The sequence below is a fragment of the Nipponia nippon genome, unplaced genomic scaffold (genome assembly GCF_047370975.1).
Source record: "Nipponia nippon isolate SJK-2023a ecotype South Korea unplaced genomic scaffold, ASM4737097v1 scaffold_3, whole genome shotgun sequence".
Taxonomy (NCBI): Eukaryota; Metazoa; Chordata; class Aves; order Pelecaniformes; family Threskiornithidae; genus Nipponia; species Nipponia nippon.
The window spans coordinates 44,365,437-44,386,007 of NW_028262347.1; the positions used below are offsets into that span (position 1 = coordinate 44,365,437).

The 20,571-nt window shown below is 44.2% G+C and overlaps 1 protein-coding gene and 1 long non-coding RNA gene across 6 annotated transcripts in view; one reads left to right on the forward strand and one right to left on the reverse strand.

Moving 5' to 3' along the window:
* PAWR (pro-apoptotic WT1 regulator) overlaps positions 1–12,361 on the reverse strand; it is an 84,820-nt gene extending 72,459 nt beyond the window's left edge. The window contains exons 1-2 of one of the 4 annotated variants that reach the window (XM_087767960.1): positions 12,219–12,361; positions 10,475–11,132 (exon numbers count right to left, since the gene is read on the reverse strand). In XM_087767960.1, the coding sequence (XP_087624086.1) occupies positions 10,475–10,978 (504 nt within the window). In that variant the 5' untranslated portion in view covers positions 10,979–11,132; positions 12,219–12,361. Of the gene's footprint in view, positions 1–10,474; positions 11,133–11,290; positions 11,409–11,433; positions 11,600–12,218 lie in introns of those variants that run through there. The other 3 variants (XM_087767956.1, XM_087767957.1, XM_087767959.1) reach the window with 3 other exon arrangements.
* Positions 11,410–19,718, forward strand: LOC148054563 (uncharacterized). Of its 2 annotated transcripts, none has more exons than XR_015707006.1 (3): positions 11,410–11,540; positions 15,817–15,930; positions 16,846–19,718. It is a non-coding gene; the product is annotated as an uncharacterized LOC148054563 (long non-coding RNA). The 2 variants fall into 2 exon arrangements; XR_015707005.1 differs by lacking the exon at positions 11,410–11,540 and adding an exon at positions 12,292–12,431.
* The last annotated feature ends 853 nt before the right edge of the window (positions 19,719–20,571 follow it).

Below are 20,571 nucleotides of genomic sequence, written 5' to 3' on the forward strand. Positions count from 1 at the left end.
TAGGAGCTAGCTTCTTATGTAGCCTTTATCCACATACAATTTGTAAACACAGGAGCCTCAGTCTCTACACTTAGCAATTTTTACATACAAGCAAAAAAAGTTTCAACAGCGATCGGCAACACTCAAGTAATTTTCCCCTTTCTCTCCCCAGAACAAAATATAGAAATGAAAAAATAAAATATACAAGAAAAACAAATGTCAACATTTTTAAGCTCAAGCCAACTGTTTATCTGGTAGGGCCTGGATACTTCCAGATGTTAGAGCACACAGGCTTCATATCTGAATTACTAAACGAGTAAGAGATTGGGTTTTGATAACTAAAGAGGACACTACAGAAGGCCAGGTTATAGAAAATAACTTGCTGTTTTCTACTGACAAACCACATGTGGTTGGTTCAGATAATAAGATATTTATGTTTCCACTTGAAAGGTCTTTTAACAAGATACTTATTATAAAAGTCTGCCCTTATTACAAATTCTGGTAAACTAGAAGGAGTTGGTTAGTGAGGTCACCTCAACTTGGCTGCACAAGAACTTGTATGATGAGGATCCAGAACTTCTCATTCGAAGTGATACAACAGTCAGGGCCTTTATCTCAAACAAAACAGAAGAGCATACAAAAAATTTCTAAACCTATCCAGATGAACAACCTACTTCCAAAAGCAAAAGTCTATAAGGGAACATGTGGTAGATGTGAATAATCAGCCAAAAAAACCCCTCATCTTCAGGTATGGTTCCACAGTGGCTTAAGCCAAGGGTTATATCAGATGAACCATCTTCCTCAACAGATGAGCCACAAAAATCTAAAAGTTCAAGTGCTTGCACAGAGTGAGGAAAAGTACCACAGCATCCCCACAGTAAAAAAAAAAAAAAAAAAAAAAAAAGTTCCTAAGGGACAGCAGTAGATTGATGGGTATAAGTAACAGACTGTCAAACAAGAGCAAGAGAACAGACCAGAGACCCCGGAAAATGAAACAAAATTAAATTAGAAAACGCCTCTTAACCATTATGGCAGCCTTGCTCTGGACTAACTAGTGAATAGGGATCATAACATGAGGCCACGTTGGGGTTTTTGGCAGAAGAGGAGGAAATGATAATCATAAAAAGGTGGCTCGTCATATATAAGGGTTCTTAGAAACGCGGATCTCATTGTCCCAATTATTTTTTTGTATGCTAACAGTTTACACAGGTTCAAGGGGAGACTGAACAAGTACTTGGCAGACAGAAATTAAAATGAATGTGTCTATTTAGTGACCTTCATCTGATGCTTCAATCCTTCAAGATGAAAACTGCCAAGAGGCTAGAAAACTAATTCACAGGAAATACCTAAGAAGACTTCTACATTGTTTTTCCTTACTATGTATCTGTTCATGGCCATTGTAGGAGCAGGACACTGAGCTAGGTGGCTCAGTAGTAGAATTAGTAGTAGTCAGACCTACTATAATCAGTCTTGTTTTCTTACAGTGTACAGAGAGGAAAAATTAAGGTAGTACTTTACAAAGCAATTAAGTGCACCTCAAGTGCATACAGCGGGAAAAGATTGGTCCAGATGACCGCAGGTTTCAATTGAAATACCATGTTCCTACAAACACTGAACTGCATATTGCACGGAAAATAATTCATAAAATATGTGCCACTAACAACAACAAACAAGCAGGACACACACAGGTTCCTATGACTCATAAAAAGAATTAGCAAGGTCAGAAAGTGCCGAGAGGAGGAACGGCTAAAGAGGGGAAATCCCAATTGCTGTTTGCTTGGCTTCTGCCTACCACTCTGGCCTCTGGTCATTGATGTATTTGGCATAGACATTATATATACAGAAGAACAGCAGTTAGCCCACAACACTTTTTCCACATCTGAGTGCTGTATACATTCTGCCCAACTATCCTGCCTCTGTGCCTCAAATCTCATTACAGCATCTCTTATTTCTGCTGAGTAAAGCATGCCTAGGCTGTTGTTCTGCCAAAAAAACAAAAGCATCTTTTTTCCAGTTTTCCCAGGCAGCCACCGAGTACAGAGCTAGACTTTTTGCAGCACTGTATGGCAGGAGACAACAGACATACATTTAGAGAGAGGTTCTGACCAAAAGAAGGGAAAACACTTCCATCGTAAGGAGAGTCAAGCACTGGAAGGGCTGCCCAAAGAGGCTGTGCTGTCTTCATCCTTGGAGGTTTTCAAGACCTGACTGGATAAAGCCGTGAGCAACCAGGTTGGATTAAAGACCTCCTGAAGTTCCTTCCAACCTCAATTACACTTAGATTCAACATCTACACGCAGAAGGCACTCAGTGCTGCCCCAGACTACGCTTCTACAAGTCTCTCACCTACTAAAGTCTCCAACTTAGAGAGGTTCAAAACACTAGTTACCTACATAGGCTTCAGATCAAGAAGATTAATGCTGCCCCATTGTTGACGAGGTACTGCATAACACACTGTGCAAAGCCTGTGCCTAGCACATATTTCTGTTCCGTATTTTTGTTTGAAGGTGAGAGTTGAGAGTTAAGATAGGTAAAATTTGCAGTTGACATCATGTTACTTTGTTTCTCTGAAGGTTTTTTGTTTGTTTGGTATGTTTTGTTTTGTTTTTTAAGCTTATCTTCACCCAGGATGATGTTCTCATATTCAGCAAGAAACCTGGCTACATTTAAGATGACATATGATTATTACATGGTAAGACTATACGATAGAGTTGCATATGACATTTGCAGGCCTGGAGTAAGAGACCTAAATGTTCCATCCAGTCCTTCCTAGCAACATGCAAGCAGATCAGATTCAGTAAAATCCTGAAATAAAACATCAGGGTTGTGGTTTTTATTTTAATTTCCCATGACCTTGTGAAGCACGGGAAATAGTCATCCACCTACGGTCTTCCAATTGGAAAGTCTTTAAATACACAACTCCAACTTAAAAAAAAAAGTAGCAGAGAAAAACATACATGAGTTTGCATATATGTAATGAATGCAAACCAGATAAAGATAGTTTTAAGAAATTAATATAAACTTGTGTGGAACTGAACACTTAACAGTGGCCTTTCCAAAAGTCTCCTGTACACTTCCAGCTACAGGAGAATTTAGAAAACAACTATGCTCCAGAGATGCAATGAAGTAAGAAGCACGAGAAGTCTGTGCCAATAAATATTTTGCATATCAATTCATATTATCATATTTAATTTAGAGTTGGGGTGGGATTTGTTTTAACCTTTCCTTGTGAAAACGGAATCTATTTCCCACCAGCTCTTACTGGGATATACAGAAACTATATTTTTGACACAGAAAATGTATTTTAAGTGGCATAGAAAGATCTGATCAAACTCAGTTGCCATGAGAGGTGCATGACTAATCAAGCTGTATAAAGCAGAACTGAAATAGGGTAAGATATAGTCAAGAGTTGGATGGTTTTTAGAGAGGTGGGTTTTTGCTTCTCTCGCATAGGAGGTGGAGGGTAATTTGTTTTGGGAGGTTTTGTGGTGTGTTTGGGTTTTTTTCTGGCTTAGTTCTTTCGAAAGTAACACATCTGGGATATAGTACATTCAAAGCACAAACAGGCTGCTGTTATAATCCAAGTCTGGATGAATGGCTGCGGAAATTAATCCATCCATGGCTTTTACTCTCCTGTTTCCTCAGAGAAAGTTACATCTGTGGAACTCAGTGGAGAAGGGTTGTGTTTTTTACTTTTTTCCAGTTTTTTTGATTAATAATTATTTATGAAAGTAGCTCTCACAAATAAAAAGAAAATATTGTTATGAAGACATACACACCCCCCAGGATAGACAGAAATCTCTCACTCTTTTTATTAAAAATACCCTCCTCTCCCTTTTTTGAAGGAGTATTCTCCAGTCTACTGAACCCACAGTAGAAAAATAAAAAACTAATTATAGACTGATTTCCTTTTAGCTTTGGAAATTAAGAATTAGAATCAGCACAGTTTCACCAGAAACAGTCAAACCAAAGTCAAAACGGGAAGTCTAAAATGCATACAGGCTATCATTTGTTCCTTCTAGTACAGAAGCAAACACAGAAGTCTAATTTAATCTTAAAATGTATTTTGTATTTCATCATTTATTCCAATCATCTCCTTCTGGACGTGTTCAATAAATCAGTCTCCCAGTAATTAGTTCTGAATATTCAGGTGTGGGATGAATCAGGATCCCCAAAGTCATGAAGGCATTTTGAAGACATGACAGTTCCAAACGCTGAGGTTTTAGAAGCAGCAGCTTTGGAGTGCTTCTCTGTTTATCCTTTCATTTTTTTCAACCTTCAGGGTTTAGTCATTAAGTTATTATTTCCTCCACAGCTAAGAATATTATAACTTACTTTTGAAGACACTATTACAAATACCCAAGATTGTTATTTAATCCCATTACCTCCACAAGACAGTTCTAAACAAGTGCTAGAAGAGATGAGATAGCAAAGGTGGATTCAACTGGAGAATGAAGCCAAAGTACCAACTCACTATTCATCATTCAGGGTAGTTTCATTAAAATATTATAAAGTTTTAGAGGTTTATAAAATTGTTTAAATATTAAATAGTTAAATATCAAAATACCACAAGTTTTCCACAGAAAATCTATTTTGGTATTACTCTTCCTAAGTATTAACAGTTTCATCTACCTGAGACAATACAACAGAGCAACAAGATGGACTGACCTCTTTCCATCTTTCAAACTACTGATTTTTTTGTCCTGCTGACTTGGAAAAAGCAAGAGTCTTCCAGCACTTCCACTACCAAAAACAAACTACAAAATCTTGAGCAATTTCCCTCACATAGACAATTTTAACGATTCAGCTGTATTAGTGTACACAGCTCTCATATTAGGGTTTTCTGCACCAGTGGTTTCAGAAACTTTGAAAGTTTCCTTCAAGGGTGAAGAAGGGCCTTTGACTTGGTCTCCCTGTAGTATCCTTCAAGCCAGACTGGTTAAATATGGCCCACAGCAGTGTACTATTAGGTGGTGGAATGCTGGCTGCATCTTCAGGCTCAAAAGGTTGAAATCAACATTATAAACATCAACTGGCAGCCAGTTAAGTGGCATCCCTCAAGGAAGGCGTTTTTACAAAACAACAATAAGTAAATATTTTCAGGGCAATTACTTGTTACAGTGAAGCTGGATACAACTTTTGAACTGTCGGATGAGGAATTTTCAGCAATACTCAGCAGCAGGTGCACTTCAGTGCAATAACTGGTCATATCAACACTTCTGTCTCTGTCCTTTTCAATGAGACTGAAGTCATCCGATTTCCCCTGGAAAGCAAGACGCTTCATATATTTCAGCATCAAAGTAGACAAATGTACAGCTGACAGGCTGTTTCCATTCTGACCTACAATATTTTTTTCCAGATTATCTTGCCTTTTAAGTAGGCTTTAGGAACAAACAACGATGGGACAGACAGTGTTTCAGTCTTCAGTACTCAAGAAATAGCCTAGAAAGAGCACAAAGGAATATTTATCTTCAGTCAACCAACATCTACATTTATTTAAGGTTACTGGCTACATGACAGACTGGCAAGAAAAGGCAGTAACTGGCAAGGCTGAACATTAAGAAGCTTTCAACCACGAATTACAACCTAAAGTAAATACTTTTTCTTACTTTCTGTAGAATTCAGTACTCAACAGAAGAGGAAATACTTTACTTAAATTGCGTTCATTTTCCACCTAGTAACTGTATCATTTCAGATGATTCACCCCCAAAACAGAAGAGTGAAAAAACCCCAACCATAAAATAATGTTTTCCAATTACACCTAACTATTAAAAGATCATTTTAAAAACCAACCTTCCCAAAATTGCACTTAGAGATAAATGCAAAGTCAAAAGAATTAGAGGGGAAATTAACGGGTTCTGATACTCTTCCATCACTGTCCTTCCCATTCCAGTAGGAACGAGTGCTGAACTGAAAAACTAAGTACGTAGAAGAATCACTACTTTCTGGTCAAGTCCTGTGAATTCCAGATGCAGATACTGGTCTACAACCTGTTTCTCGACGAAAACAGCCTTATTAAATTCCGCAAGAATAAAGTTATCCATATTACCTCTTAAACAGAAATTACACTACTTCCATGTGTCTTTTCCACTGGTAAACTACTGCACACTGCCTAGCCTTATTCCAAAACAGTGCTATCCTAGGGCATAGAGACCCCAGGTTTGGAAGATGCACATGCAGTGATTTAGAAGCTGCTACAAGGGTTCTGGACTTGAAAATAAACTTAGAAATCTGGAAAGTTATGTGATTTATTTGCCCAAATATTGTCCTTACCTAGCTAATTGTCAGGACATTAAAGCATACTGTTAAACATGGGGTGAGCGTGTGAAAAAGAACAAGCATATAGGTTTATCACGTGCTAAAAAAAGATGGAAAGAAAAGAAAGAGTATGCCCTTGAACAGGTATTGCCCGGGGTCTTGGTCAAAGTCAGAATTTACAAAGGCTGTCTCCTTACTACCTACCAAGCACCACATACGCAGCGCCTTCTGAAGAGGCAGGCAGACGCCTGGCGGCAAGCCAACAGTGTGGTTTCAAGAAGTCCTGTCCTTATTGCTGTTAATAAGAAGACAAGAGCTGAACACAGACTGGCCAACCATCCTATGCAGATTCCACATCTGAATCACTTCTACCTTTTACTCTATTAGCATCTCCAGTATTTCCCACATATGGGCCAGGATACTGTTGTGTCTCGAATCTGGCAGCTTCATGTGCAAAATACACAGATCTGAGTTCTTTACACCTTTTTAAATCATTCATCAACCTGTTATTAACAGAAGAACACTTCTGAATTCTGGTGACTTCCATCTGGTTAGGTAAAAATGTAAACTTTGTCTATAAGCACACATTAAATAAAACCCAGCTACCTAACTGTCCTTCCTAGATGGACCAAGATTTTGATTACATACATACCTTTTTTAAAAAAGGCAACCACAAAAATAGTTGTTATTCTCCTGGTTGGGGTTCAGAAAAAAAACTTAACCACGCAGCTACGCCAGCAGAATCCTCCAGTGTAAACAGTTACAAAAGTAAAGCTGCACTTTCACCAGTGCAGCTTGTTTTGCTTGGAGCAGGACAGAAGAATTACTATAACAATACAAAACATAACTCTCATCCTATATGTGGGTCCTGACAAAGCACTGTCAGTGTAGCATAACGGGAACTCTATGTGTTTCTTGGACGAATACTAGCACAGCTGTAAATGAGAAAAATGTTACAAGTAAGCTTAACACCTGCATCAAGTGAACACCTACAAACTGAAAACACTTTCTAACATAGCTAAAAATGGTTATAAAGCTTAATATTTAAAAAAGGAAACATACGTAGTAATGATAATTACATACCATTTAGTCAGCTTTCACAACCTGAAGAACCGTTACGAGGCAACAAAACCCAAATCCCACGGCACTTAATATTTAGAGTGAAATCAACTTTCAAGATCCAACAAGCCATCAAGAAACTTCTTTACAACCACTGAAAAGGAAGACAGCTGCAAGTATTTCAGAAGCCATTTTCAAAAGCCACCATTACTTAGATAAGCACTAGGGCTGAGGAGATAAAAACCAGCCTTTACTTCTATCACAATGGCCTCTAAATGCCAAGTGTCACCACTATTCCCAACCTGTCACCATCTGTTTTCACAGCTTCCCCTATGGTTTCTGTCCTCCACCGACTTCAACACAAAATACATTTAAGACACAGAACTGTTTAAGACCTAGCTGTTACCTTCCTATTGAACAGAAGAGAAATTAATCATTAATGAATAACGATCTGCTAACATTCTTCATGCCTATTTCAAGATAACTGAGACAACACAAACTTTTACTTTCCTTATTTCATCACCTTTCATATCACTAAATTCTCCAGGTGCATCGGAACTGAAATTAGATCCTAGGTCTTTGGGGTACAAACTGTTTTTCTATTCCGTTTTGGGCAGAGAAGCTTCTAGGCACTATGTATCTTCTGTGAGTGCATTTTGTCGACAGCTACCCATTTTCATTTCAGAGTACCAGAATCTCCTCTTATCATTGTTCTCCACCACTAGTGGCATGCTGATCATAAAAGGGATGTTTAGCATAAAATGGCTACTCCAGTCTAGAGAAAGACCATTTTCTTGAAAAATAAGACAATAAAACACCCGATAAAGCTCTAAAAGAACATCTCCTGAAAAGTAATTTTAAAACATACACTACGCAGAGGTACAAGTGCTAAAGTGGTTAAAGTCAGTGTGTACTACTACCAAGTCACTATGTATAGCATGGTAAAGCTACGCCTAGCATCTAATGAGAAAGACAGCAAGAAACTGGAGCGTTATGGATTATTCCAACAAGTCATGATCTACATCGCAGCCTTCTTTTGTCCGAGAACTTTAACTGATCGTGTTGAATCAGTGCTTTAAAATATTTTCTCATGAATAGATAGATATGTGAAAGACATTACAAGTAAACACTCTGCAAAACATTCATTGGTAAGTAGTTCCTCACATTTCACGCTGGAGACAGTTTTTGAAGCTGTCCACCATCAGGAATGATCTAGTGTTCCCTAGTTAAATAATTCTTAGGAATGCATATGGTAATGATTAAAAACATTTAAGAAATATGAAATACTGAAATATTTCAGTATATTGACTGTATATGCCAGTCAAAAATGCAACACTTAACTACTAGCAAGTTTCCCCAATAATACCTTGTACAACAGGTATCTACGTTTATTAAAATTTGACCCTGAAAATGTGATGGAACGCTTAATCGCTAGTTAGAGGTAATTAGTATAAAGGCATAAGAAGTTTCCAAGAAATGCCAACACATGGTGACAAGCAGCAAAGTTATTAGGCCCTCAGAAATACAGGAATGGGTGAAAACTTGCTTCTCAATGCCTAAATATGTTAACCTTAATAAACAAAGTACCCTTAACGGTGGAGCAGAAACTACAGTAGCAAATTCACATATAAGATTCTAATGGCTGCTAAGCAAGGAATGTGTTTTCCTGGAAAGCAGAGCACATTTTGAGCAATACTTAAACAAAACAAACAAACAAAAACCCCAGGCACCACCAAACCCACCAAACTAGCAAACCCCAAACCACACCACCCAAAAACTACCCAAGGGTAACTAGTTCAGAAAACTAGTTCAAAGAACTAGGACACTACTCTCAAAGAGCAAGAAGAAACCCACTACCCAAAAAACAAACAAAGACAATGACTGGGGATGGGGTACTCAGCAGAGGTCCCCAAAATATGACGTTGTACAATACTTGCTGCAATGTGCAAAACCATTATTAACTGGACTAGTTTACTTAGGGAAGTAAAGATACAACATTTTAAGAGTTCCTATAGAAGCAGAGGGGGCAGGTATTTAGGGGGCTTTGCATAAAACAAACAAACCACAGCCTGCACCCTCGGAAGCCAGAGGATTAAAGAACTCACTTGTATTCATCGCTTTCCAAAGCAAGAATATTGAAGACCTATGCCAAAACACTTCACCTCAAAGAAAAGACTATGAAAGTAATTATTCTCAGAAAACAAAGATTTCTACTGTTCCTAAAACTCATTCCTCACCTTCCGATACCTTCTCGCATGTACATGTCTGCTGTGAAAGCACCTAGGATGTCCCGAAAAAAAGAATTAGTAACTTCAGGTATGAAGAATGTGATTTCACCTTCTCCTGCTGCTTTAGTAACAAAAACCGCACTTCCTAGTGTTATTTTAATAATCTACAATGTTAACCAAAAGAAGAACTACAAGTTTTTTCTACAGTGACGGTGGTCATTATTACTAGTGCATAATTGTAGACTACAATCCAGCTTTGTTCAAAGCTTCCTGTGGCATTTCTTATTAACTGCAAAAAAAGCTAAAAACTTAGTTATCATTCTTCTGAATTCCTCTCGGAGTGTTATAAATCAATGCCAGATTTTTATACTAGTAGCAAACCACAGAGGACAGTGGTGTTGGCTGATAAAAATATCTTTCTCTGCCTTCAAAAAAAATGCTCTTTAAACCACTACATTTTTTCCAGAGCAGGAAATTCTTTTGGGTTCCAAACTGAATAATATTTACACCTGAACATTTATTCAGAGCTGATAAATCAGTTTTCTTCCATTACTATTGTTGTGACCATACTTTAACAGGCACGTGTCTTGGTTTGATCTTCCAAAAGCCCTAGAACTTACCATCTGCCAACAAGAAGACATTAAAAAAAGTCACGGGTCTAATTTATCTAGAATAAACGGCACCTCGTCCCTTTGGATGCCGCACTGTCACGACCACGGTACACCCCTCCGACTGCGTGCACGCCTTCGTGCTCTTCCAGCCGGTGTCGGCAGGGAGCTTCGCCGCGGCCGCCGGCCCACGCCAGGAGCCGGGGCACGGCCGAGGGGCGCCCAGGAGAAGGAAGGGCACCGCCGCGCACGGCCGCCGCCCCCGCGGCCCGAGCCCCCCCCCGCCCCGGGCGTCCCCCGGCCCCCCCAGCGGCGGCTCAGGCCGCCGCCCCGCGGGCTCACCTCGGCGGCCGGGATGTTCACCACACCTGTCGACCTCCTCTTCTCCCTCAGCTTCCTCTTCTCGATCTGCCCCTTCCCCTTCCTGGCGCTGGGGCCCGAGCTCTTTCCCTTGGCGGCCAGCTTCTCCTCGCCCTCGGGGGAGCCCGGCGCGGCGGCGGGAGGCGGCTTGGCGGCAGGCTCAGCCCCCCGGCCCCCGGCGAGGGCCGGCGGCGGCTCCTTGGCGGGGGCGGCCCGGCCCAAGGCGGCGCCGGAGAGGCCGAGGCAGTTGACGGCCCCGCCGGCGGGGGGCGCCGGTCGGTCGGAGGGGGCGGCCGGGCCGCCGGGGGGCAGGTTGTTGTTCAGCTCGGCGGAGGAGGCGCCCCCGGCGGGCCTGGCCTCCCCCCCGGCGGCCGCCCCCGGGGCCGGCGGCGCCTGCTTCGCCCGCATCTTCTCCCGCTTGGCTTTCCACTCCTCCAGAAAGTCCGTGGTGCTGCCCCCGGCGCTGCGGTAGCCGCCGGTCGCCATGTTCCCGGCGGGCTGGACGCCGAGAGCGTCCCACCAGCACCTCTGCCGCCGCCCGCCCTGAGGCGGCTCTGCTGCCGCCCGGAGAGGAGAGGTCCCGGCGGGGCGGGCGGGAGAGACGGGGGCGGGGAGAGAGACTCGGAGAAGCACAAACACCCTGGAGAGAAACAAAAGGGGAGACGTGAGCCGTCCCGCAGCGCTGCCCGTCCTTGTCCCGCCGCCCCGCCATCTCCCCGGGCAGCCCCCCGGCCCCGGGGACGGGTCTCCATCACCGCCCGCCCTCGCACGCCGGGCGCCCGCGGGGGCTCCCCTCACCCCTCGGCGCGGGGCTGCCCGGAGGCGCCCGCCTCCCCCGCTCGCCGGCGCCCCGACGCCCGCCCGCCCGCCGCGACGCCCGCGAAGCGCCGTCCCTCGCCCCCGGGGCCGGAGCGTGTGCCATCCCCCCGACGCCCGCTTGCCTGCCGGGGCACCGTGCTCCCGCGCGGGGCGGGGCGGACGCGGCCGGCGCTCACCTCCCGCCCGGCGGGGCCGCGGCTCGGGCGCTCCCCAGCGCCGGCGGCACCAGGTGAGCGGCACCGCCTCCCGCCGTCCCGGAAGGAGCGGCTCGGCCCCGAGGCTTCCCGAGCCCCCCCTCCCCCCCCCCCCCCCCCCCTTTCCCCATCGCGGCGCGGACAGAGCCGAAGCCAGGGCGGAAGCTGCCGAGATGGCCTCAACAATGGGGTGAGGGCGGGGAGGCCCCGCCCGGCCCGGTGCGCTGCGCGCCCGACCTGGCCGCGCCGCCCGGCCGCCCCGCCGCGGGGTCCCGCCGCCGCCGCCGCCGCCACCTGCCCCGGGCAGCGCCGGCACGGGAGGGGACGCGGGCCCCGGCGCTCTCGGCGAGCGGCAGCGCGGGCGGGAAGGGGCGAGGGGCGCCGCGGCCGCCTGAGGAGCGCAGCGCCCGGTGAGGGGGGCCGAGGAGCCCGCCGCGCCCTGCCGGCACCGCCGGCGTGGGGCCGCCCACCCGCGGGGCAGGTGCCCGGGGCTCGGCCCTCGCCGGCGGCTGTCACCAGCGACGAGGCGAGGAGCCGCGCGTAAAGCCCGGCTTGGTCAGCCTTGGGCTGTCGTGAGGGGAACGCGGCGCCGGGGAGAGGGGCCGCGGGTTGGCCTGAAGACGTGGTGGCTGCCGCTGCCCTGGCTTCGTCCTTTCGTGGGGTCGGTGCACGGTGGGAAGAGCCTGACTTTAACTGCTCCCGCAGCATAATACCTTCCTCTCGGCGGCGGCTCTGGTGGGCAGGCCGAAGTTACTTCGTGGCGTTCGGTCCCGCAGGTGGAAGGCTGGGAACGAGCCCGTGTTTTCGTGGCGTTACAAGAAGCAAGGACTCGGGGTTTCCGCCAGTCACGCTGCAAAGATGTCTCCTTTGTAAATAACGCAGCCTTCAGCGGGGGAAACCGAACGGGGTTCGATATTAGGAAAAAGGCACGTGCAGGGAGTGTGAGGGGAGGATGCGGTATCCACTAAAGGGTTTGTGGAGGTGATCGGATGGCTAAACCTGCACGGAAAAGTCAGCTTTTTTGGTTTTGCTGAATTCGCTGTGTCTTAATAGCACTCTGAAAATCGATCGTGGTGTTTCTGGAAATCACCGCTTTCGATAGATTTGTGGCTTGCTTAATCCTGCTTTATAAGGGGTATGCTGATGAAGGTGCTGCCTCTCCAGCAGGCTCAGGACAAGATACAAGCTTACGTCAGACACAGAGGAAATCCATATAGCCCCGGCTTACATAGCTGGGAGCACGTTCCCACCTTTCCATCACCTTTTTTCTCTCCCTCAGGTTCAGTCCTGAATTTGTCCACCTGGTTAATAACATTCATTAGGAGTTCAGAATATAAACTTTGCCAAAGTTTTTGGTTTCTTTTTACAGAAAAAAAAAATAGATGCTACATATATATAGATAAAAAATACCTAGCAAAAAGGGGCCCCAAATATCTGGCACTAGGCTCTCTGCACCCTACAGTATAAATAACAGGCTTAGTCCACGCAACTGCTTTCACCTTAGGTATGTCTCTACCCCGTTCTCTCCCACAGCAGTGGGCACTGTCTCACCCTACCAACCTTCTCTGCCCTTCTGGTGATCATTCATTTACTTGGACTTTCCACTGAACTCGTACCTGATTTCTGCTCTGGTTTGGGTTTAGGTTTTGGTTTTTTTTTTTGGTGCGGCCGTTGGTTTTGAAGGGGTGTTTAAATGTTTGTGTATCTAGAATTTAAGGTATCGGGATCCTCAGTGCAGAGAAAACCTCTTGTCTTTCAGGCGAAGGGAAAATACCGAAACAAAACAGGCCAGTTGTTCTGTGTTACGCTGGAAAGCTGTAAATAGGAAGAAAAGTAGACGTCGAAAACATAGTTCTGTACTAGCTCTACTCTTTAATACTCAGCAATACAAAATTAGTAAAGTTGGTCATATTTCTATTTGCAGGTCAAGCACTTCACAAAAAGTTGACCGAACAAAAGTTTTCGCTAAGCACTCTCGTGAAAAAAACATTCTTACCTGCACTCTTGTCTGTAGAGTTTTTAAGTTAGAAAACTACTCGATTGTATTTTTAGAAAACACAATTTAGAAAAAGGATCCTTCATGTGATCTCTTGTCTGTCTCTCCCATTCTGTCATTTTTTTCCTTTTATACGATGAAGAGCTTTTCTTGAGAGAATCATGTAACTGTGACAATACCAGTATTTTAGACCCCATGAGCAGCACAGCTGGCCAAAAATGAGTAAAAACAGGCAGATTAGAAGCTCGTTACTTACAGTATGTCGTGTATATGGAGAACTACAGCAATGTATTTTAGTTCTTAGGGTGCCTTCAGTTCTCTGTTACCCCCGGTCTCCCCAGCTGCTGCCTGGGCCCCTCTCCATGGCAGCCCGTAGCAGCTAGCAAGGCTTAGATGTGCTCGCCCCGCTTCGCATCTTATCTGCCCACCTTTCTTTATGTGTAGGAGGTGCCGTTGCCAGGCTTTAGCTGCATCTACCATTGCTGTTGGATCTTTTTTTTTTGTCTTCTATAAAAAACATGGGTGGTTTTTTTTTTTTTTTTTTAGTGCCAAAAAGGCTTTGTGTTCCTTACAGTCTGTTATATATTAACAGAAGTTATGTTGTGAGTGAGGTTGGGCTTAAGTGCAATACAAAAATGCTGACTGTCAGATGTTTGCATCTCAGTAAGGTTGTCTGTGCTGGAGAGCTTTCAGGGATAAAGTCCCAAATAGTTTTAAGTATCACGCTGCATGTTTTCCTCTGCCACAAAAGAGAACAGCTTAATAGCTTGCAAACATTTTTAGAACAGCACTTTTTTCTTACCAAAAAAATCTTCAGGATATTCTTAAGGCCTACAAATACAATTCATTTTATTAGCTACGTTTTAAGCTGGCATAATGACAAGGGTCCCTAAGCCTTAAGATACTGGGTTTTATATATTCATTATTATGGAATGAGACTCTCCCCTAGAGTTAAATTACCGCCAGGATTGGGTAGGATGATCTTGTTCTCCTTTGCCAGGCAAAAAACAAACAGTTCATTTTTCAATTTAGAATAAAACCCATCATTTATTCTTAAAATCTTGAGGAAATGAAGGGCCTTTTGGGGTTGGGCACTTTAAAGCTGGTTCCTTTGTAAAGGCTTGCAAGCTGTTCAAGATTTTTGCAATTTCTTCTAGAGAGCCAAGCAAATTATCCAGCCTTATTAAGGTTCTGTGTACAAGTCTATCATCTGAGCCATAATCTTTTCTGAAGTGGCAGTTTTCAAGGGCTGGCAAAGAAAATAGTGAACACAATAACATATTATTGGCTGGGGAAATTAAGGACAATATCCAAATTCCTGCCCCATGTCTGTTTGCTCGTTACCGTCAGGCTCCAGGCTTAGCAAACATTGGTTATACCCACTGGTGCTGGTGTCGTCTCCACTGAAACATTCCCCCGCTCTCACGCTTGTCAGCATCTCTGGAAGCTCTCCCCAAAGCCGCTTTTGAGATTACTGTATTTGCCTGCCTGTCTCTAAAACACACACGCTCTTCCTTCTGCTCCGGACTTCAGCCTGCCTCTGCCTGCCTTCCCTGAACTTCCATGGAGCTTCTTCGCTCAGTGCGCCTGTCTGCTGCTTCCCGTATCTGATCCCCTTTGAAGTCCGTGCAGTCAGCGTTCTTCGTGTTTCTTCTCCCAATACAAACTTTTTCAGTCACATACTTGTTCTACCTGCTTTATCACTCTTGCTTTATTAAACTAGGTTTATTAAGCTCGCTCCGGTGCTGCCCCATTAAATCTTCCCTCTCTGCTGCTTTAAATTTCACCTGCTGGATAATCTTCACACCCATCACTGTACCCCAACTAACCTATCTACCTACTTATTTCTGCACTATCCTTCCATAAATGCTGTTCTTAAAATTGCTGTGACTCAATGAAATCTTACTGCCATCTTTCTGTAGAAATATCTGTTCCTCTTTTTATCCATAAAATTTCAAAAACCTCTCTTTAAACCTTTCACATTAAATCTCTTACCGTAACTTCCCTCTAACCTTCCTGTAAAATCCCTACTTATGCTCCATAACATTTCTAATATCAAATCTCCCCCTAAAAGTAAAATAATCCTCAAACACAGCCCTACTATCCCCCCTGACTCTTCCTTTCAACCTTTTCTTACTAATGCTTTCCAAGCCGATGCTCTGCTGTCCTGCAGCAATACTCTTCTCCTCTCCCCAGCCCCACATGCCTCGGATGAGACAAAACCTAGTGAAACATACTTTGCAAGTGTCTTCCTCCTTGCACTCTTTCCTTATTCCCAATTATATGGCTAACAGAACATTTAATCTCTCTGTCAGAGACGGTCCGAAGAGTTGAAAAAACCAGGTGGTGCTCCATAGTCTGGACCATTGGCCTCTTTCCCATGACTTCAGAAGATTCATTTGTAGCGGATCCCAGTGGAGGCGTGAAGGGTAACGTGGAAATGCTTGCAGTCTCATTTCTGGACAGTGAAGCGATTGCATATTTTGTCGCTAACCAACTTCCTTTTTTTAAGTATGTAGAGGGAGTTCTTACTTCTGTTTACATTTGTACTGTTTGCTTTTCAAATTCTCTCTTAATCTCTGGTTTATCTCTTCTTACCTACCAAATTCTGTTATCGCTTGGTCTACGTTGGTTTTGCATTTTTGTCTAAATGCGGATAAACTGCTATCCCTTGCAATTCAATACCACTTTCTGCTACTTCTGAGCTATGCACGCTATCTAAATCTGAGAGGCTTAGCCTATCATCATGGATTTTTATTTCTTTTTCTTCCAGTAATTAATTAAATTATTCTTTTTTTCCCCTCACTGGAGCTTAGTGTCACAGTGCTAACCTTCTGGCAAGGTTTTCCCCTGTAAGACTCTAACAATTAATTATGTTGTAGTCACTGTAGTCAGCGGTTTAACTAGATTACTTTGTTATGACTTGCGCCTGGAAACTCATACAAATCCGACAGTCCTACTTTTACTGAAATATCAATTTTATCCTATTTGCGGTGCTACTGAATTGGATGCTTAAAACATTTTTTTCAAGGGCTAGGGCCTGATTTGAAATCTTGCATGTAAATACAACAGAGCTTTGTGAAATAGCTGGACTTATCAGGAGGTATTAGCATTCAGGATCAATCCTAGAGTCCATCTTCTAGTCTGGTTTCTGTAGGTGTTTTACCATTCTTGAACTCTGCTGTCATTTGACCAAAAATAACTATATGTAGTTTCTTTGAACTAGTTTGGTTTGACAGGCAAACTAGTATTGTTTCTTGTAGCAAAGTTCAGTCAGCTAGCTGGTGGAGGAGTGCGGTGTGAAAAGGAAAAAAACAAACTTAGAAGTTTGCTTGATTTTTCAGGTATTTCATCTTACAGTATGAGGCATTGATGCAGAGATTGCCATCTGTCTCCAGTTGACAGTTGTTGGATGAGGATGACAGCGGGGATGGGAATGGATTCAGTATCTGCGCAGATGACTTCCAGGGCGCGATGAGAATGTTTTCTGCCGCAATTCACGATCTCGCTCTGTAAGGTGGTCTGTTGCCGCTTCTCGTGTCCTGCACCGTATGAGGGTACAGACCGATGACTCAGCTTATCTTACCACTCCTTGCTATTTGTGAGGAAGTTCAGTCAGCGTAACTTTGAAACAGTTTATTGAGCAACCATGCTACCTCTCTTTTTCTGCCCAAATAGGTACTCTGTAGGGCCAGATTTGAACAGGGAACCGGGTAGGTATTTGCCCTAGAGCAACCTGTTGAGGAGCAGGGATGAAAAACAGACATGGAGTCAAAACGTTAGACAGTGAGGTGTAAGAAGGTAGAGAAAACCCGAGGCAGACAAGCCTTGCAGTGCATGGGAGAGAAGGCAGGAAAGGGTGGGTGCTATAGGCAGGCTATAAATGTGCTCGAGGACCAGTCTGCAGAAGGCATAGAAGCAATCCCCTGATGGCAAATCAGTAGGGCCAGGATATGATCACCATACAAAAGAAGCGCCTGGAGGAGACAGTTCTTCCATTATGGCCCTCGCTTTTGTGTTCACTGCGAAGGAAACTAGGGAGCATCTCGCAGCGGAGCTCTTCGTTACGGAGGATCCATCAAAATCAAAGTATTGGAAAGAAACAGAACAAATTGAGAAAGTGAAGAAAGCCAAATTGCCAAACTGAGTGGCAGTGATAAAGTAGCAGATGGAATTCAGTGTAGATAAATGTGAAGTGACTTACGTTGGGGAAAATTTTCTAAGGTAACAAGCTACCTAGACACACTTGAGCAGCGCTGAATCTGTCAAACTAAAACACTCCTGCAGAACACCCGTGCTGCCTCACAGTAAGAATACCAGGGAGCGTAACGCAGAGGAATTGGATTTGTCCGTACGCTGGCTCATTAGTCCAGCCTCCGCACTTGCCCTTTTGGGAACAAACTGCTTTCAGAGAGAGGTGCCTCTGGTATCTTTGCATTCCTCCACGAGAGAGACAGCTTATGTAGCCTTCCAGACATTAGCCAGCCTTGGGTGTTTTCTGTGGCATGTCTTTGCGCCACGTTGTCCTCTAGACTCCCGAGTTCTTGGGGATGCCCTACGTGGGCAGCCGGGCTGCCGCCATCTTAGCTAGCGGGGGAGCTGCCAGGTTGCCAAGCTGTTGTGCCATCTAAGATACCGTCTGTCACCTTGGTAATGAAGAGCTGACTGTACCTATCCATAAGACAGAAATAATATCGTAGGTTTAAGTTACCCTTAAGCTAACCTTAATTTATCTGAATAACACTACCTTTGTTGGTTTTTATATTTATGATATGTTTCCAGCACCTATAGCGCCTATTCATTCTTCTTAAAGACAGCACCCTCTGACCATACTCGCCTCTATACAGCTAACTCTCATTACAGTTTAAAACGTTGTTAAACACATTTTCGTCCACACCAAAGAGAGTTCGGTTCCTGTCTTTCTGTATCTCCAAATGTAAGCACGCAAATGAATAATTAGAAACCAAATCCAGTGGTTACTGGCTCACTGTCAGTCCGAGTCTTGTTGGTACCGGTTACAATTCATAACCCTTCAGGGCTTTTTTTTTTTTTTTTTTTTTTTAAATTAACAGCCCTCTAGCTTTTAAGAATTATTTTTATTTTTTGAAGGACCAATACAAAGTCAGTAAAAATGAATCAGGTCTCTGGATTCTCACTGTGTACCTCTTACTTAAACTGTTGTACCTGCATCCTTTTGATCTAACCTCACGCAGGTGATGAGCTGCACGCAGTAGAAAAGCGCAGCGGGCACAAAACTACGTCCCAAAAGAATCTTCGTTAGGGCTGACGGATCTCCTCAGAGAGCTGACTGAGAAACTTGGCCTTCACTGAAATGCAGTAGATGATGCATGCAGAATTGAGCGTGATGGCTTTTTACAATGCTTTGTTTGAGCTACCCGTTCATTTGGTGATTATTTCTCTCCTGCACCACGGTGTTCCTAGGGCCTACTGTGTTTCATATGACAGGCCATAACGAAGTTGCCTTCTAAAAGGAATCAGGCAGATATTTCAGGAATTTAGTACTGGTTATTAGTAGCAATCATCTGGAAGTGTCCAAAACAAACACAAACAGCAATCGATCAATGGCAGTGACATATCAGTGAGCGTAAGCAGAGCAGGGGAAAGCACTCAGAAGAGTTCAGAGTCAGGGTGTATGAAACCAGACAGACTACAAAGGGAAAGAATAGCTTAAAGAACACAAAAAGTAAAATATACTTCCTATTGTTCAAATTATGTTGGTATTTTATATTGTGGGAACATATTTCAATGATACATGGCCATGCTGTAAACATCTAGGATGAAAGCTTGGGACTGAATTTGTGTGTGAACAATTGGAACAAAATCTATGTGCCTATATTGTTGTGATTTTACATAAACGTGGACAATGCTTTGTTTTGCTCATAATATACATTAGTTGCTGTTTCAAGGTGAAAGCTGCCAAGGTATGTAAGATGACAAGCTTTAAATACATATTCAAAAGATGTTTTAAATTAAAAAGTTACACGAAAGAGGACAAACCGCATACTTCGTCCTTTGCGTACAGGCAAATCCACAGCCCATGCTCAGTTTATACTAATTGTTCCCAAATTAGGCACTAGGAGCCAACAGGCCTCGCCTTCTGTATTTGCTTTATTGTTGGACACCCGAAAAGGCATTAAAGGAAACTGATGAAGAAATAGTGAATGGCTGTTTGCCTGCAAACACCTCGATGGGTTGAAAACAAGGGAAGAAGTCTAAGACCTTTCACTGCTTTCTACCCTGAAACTGTTTAGGGAGAAGGAGAAAAATAGGAAAGAGGGCTATGGAAAATAGTGCGGATTCCTGAGGAGGGGAATAACCGGATTAAGTGGGAACAGGTGACTCCTAGAGTGTGTTCAGTTTATGGTAAAACCACCCCCTTGGGTTAGAGAGAAATGAGAGTAGGTGGGAACTAAATGGCTGGGTAGGGACATTCCTCCCGAGTAAAGATTAGATTATCAGTGAAAAAAAGATGCAGTGGTCAGGAAAAGATTAATGGGGTCTGTGAGACCATGAGGGATGTGTGCTTCTGAGGAGCTCGGGATACGGCCCTGCAAGGGAGGGGGGCAGCGGGAGGCGAGTAACAGAGGTGGAGGGAGAGCAGGCAAAGTGTCGAGGCTGCTGAGTTGCGGAGGAGGAACCGTGGCCAGCAGAGAAGTCAATAGAAGATAGAGCTGTAGAGCGGTGAGCTTGGGAAGAAGTGCCCGGTGGTTGGGTCTGACGGGGGAGTGAAACAGGAGAGAGAAGCAGCAAATGGGTAGAAAACGCAGGAAGCAAGCAGAGGGATGGGAGATGGCCTAGGGGCGCAGAACTAGGCAGCAAGTCCCAGAAGGACTGAAGGAGAAGTGCGGGAACTGAATGTCCAAGGAGGGTCTGGGTGGCACACAGGAGCGGCTGAGAAGACCGGCAGCTGAGATGAGCAGAAGACGGAGGAGAGCCTGTTCTCTCCAGCAGCTGTGGCACGTCGGTAAGCTTGTAGTGACTTGTCAGTGAAGTATGAAGGAGGTTCTTGCGCTCAGCGTCTGCGTGTAGCAATGCTGAGTGCCACTCCC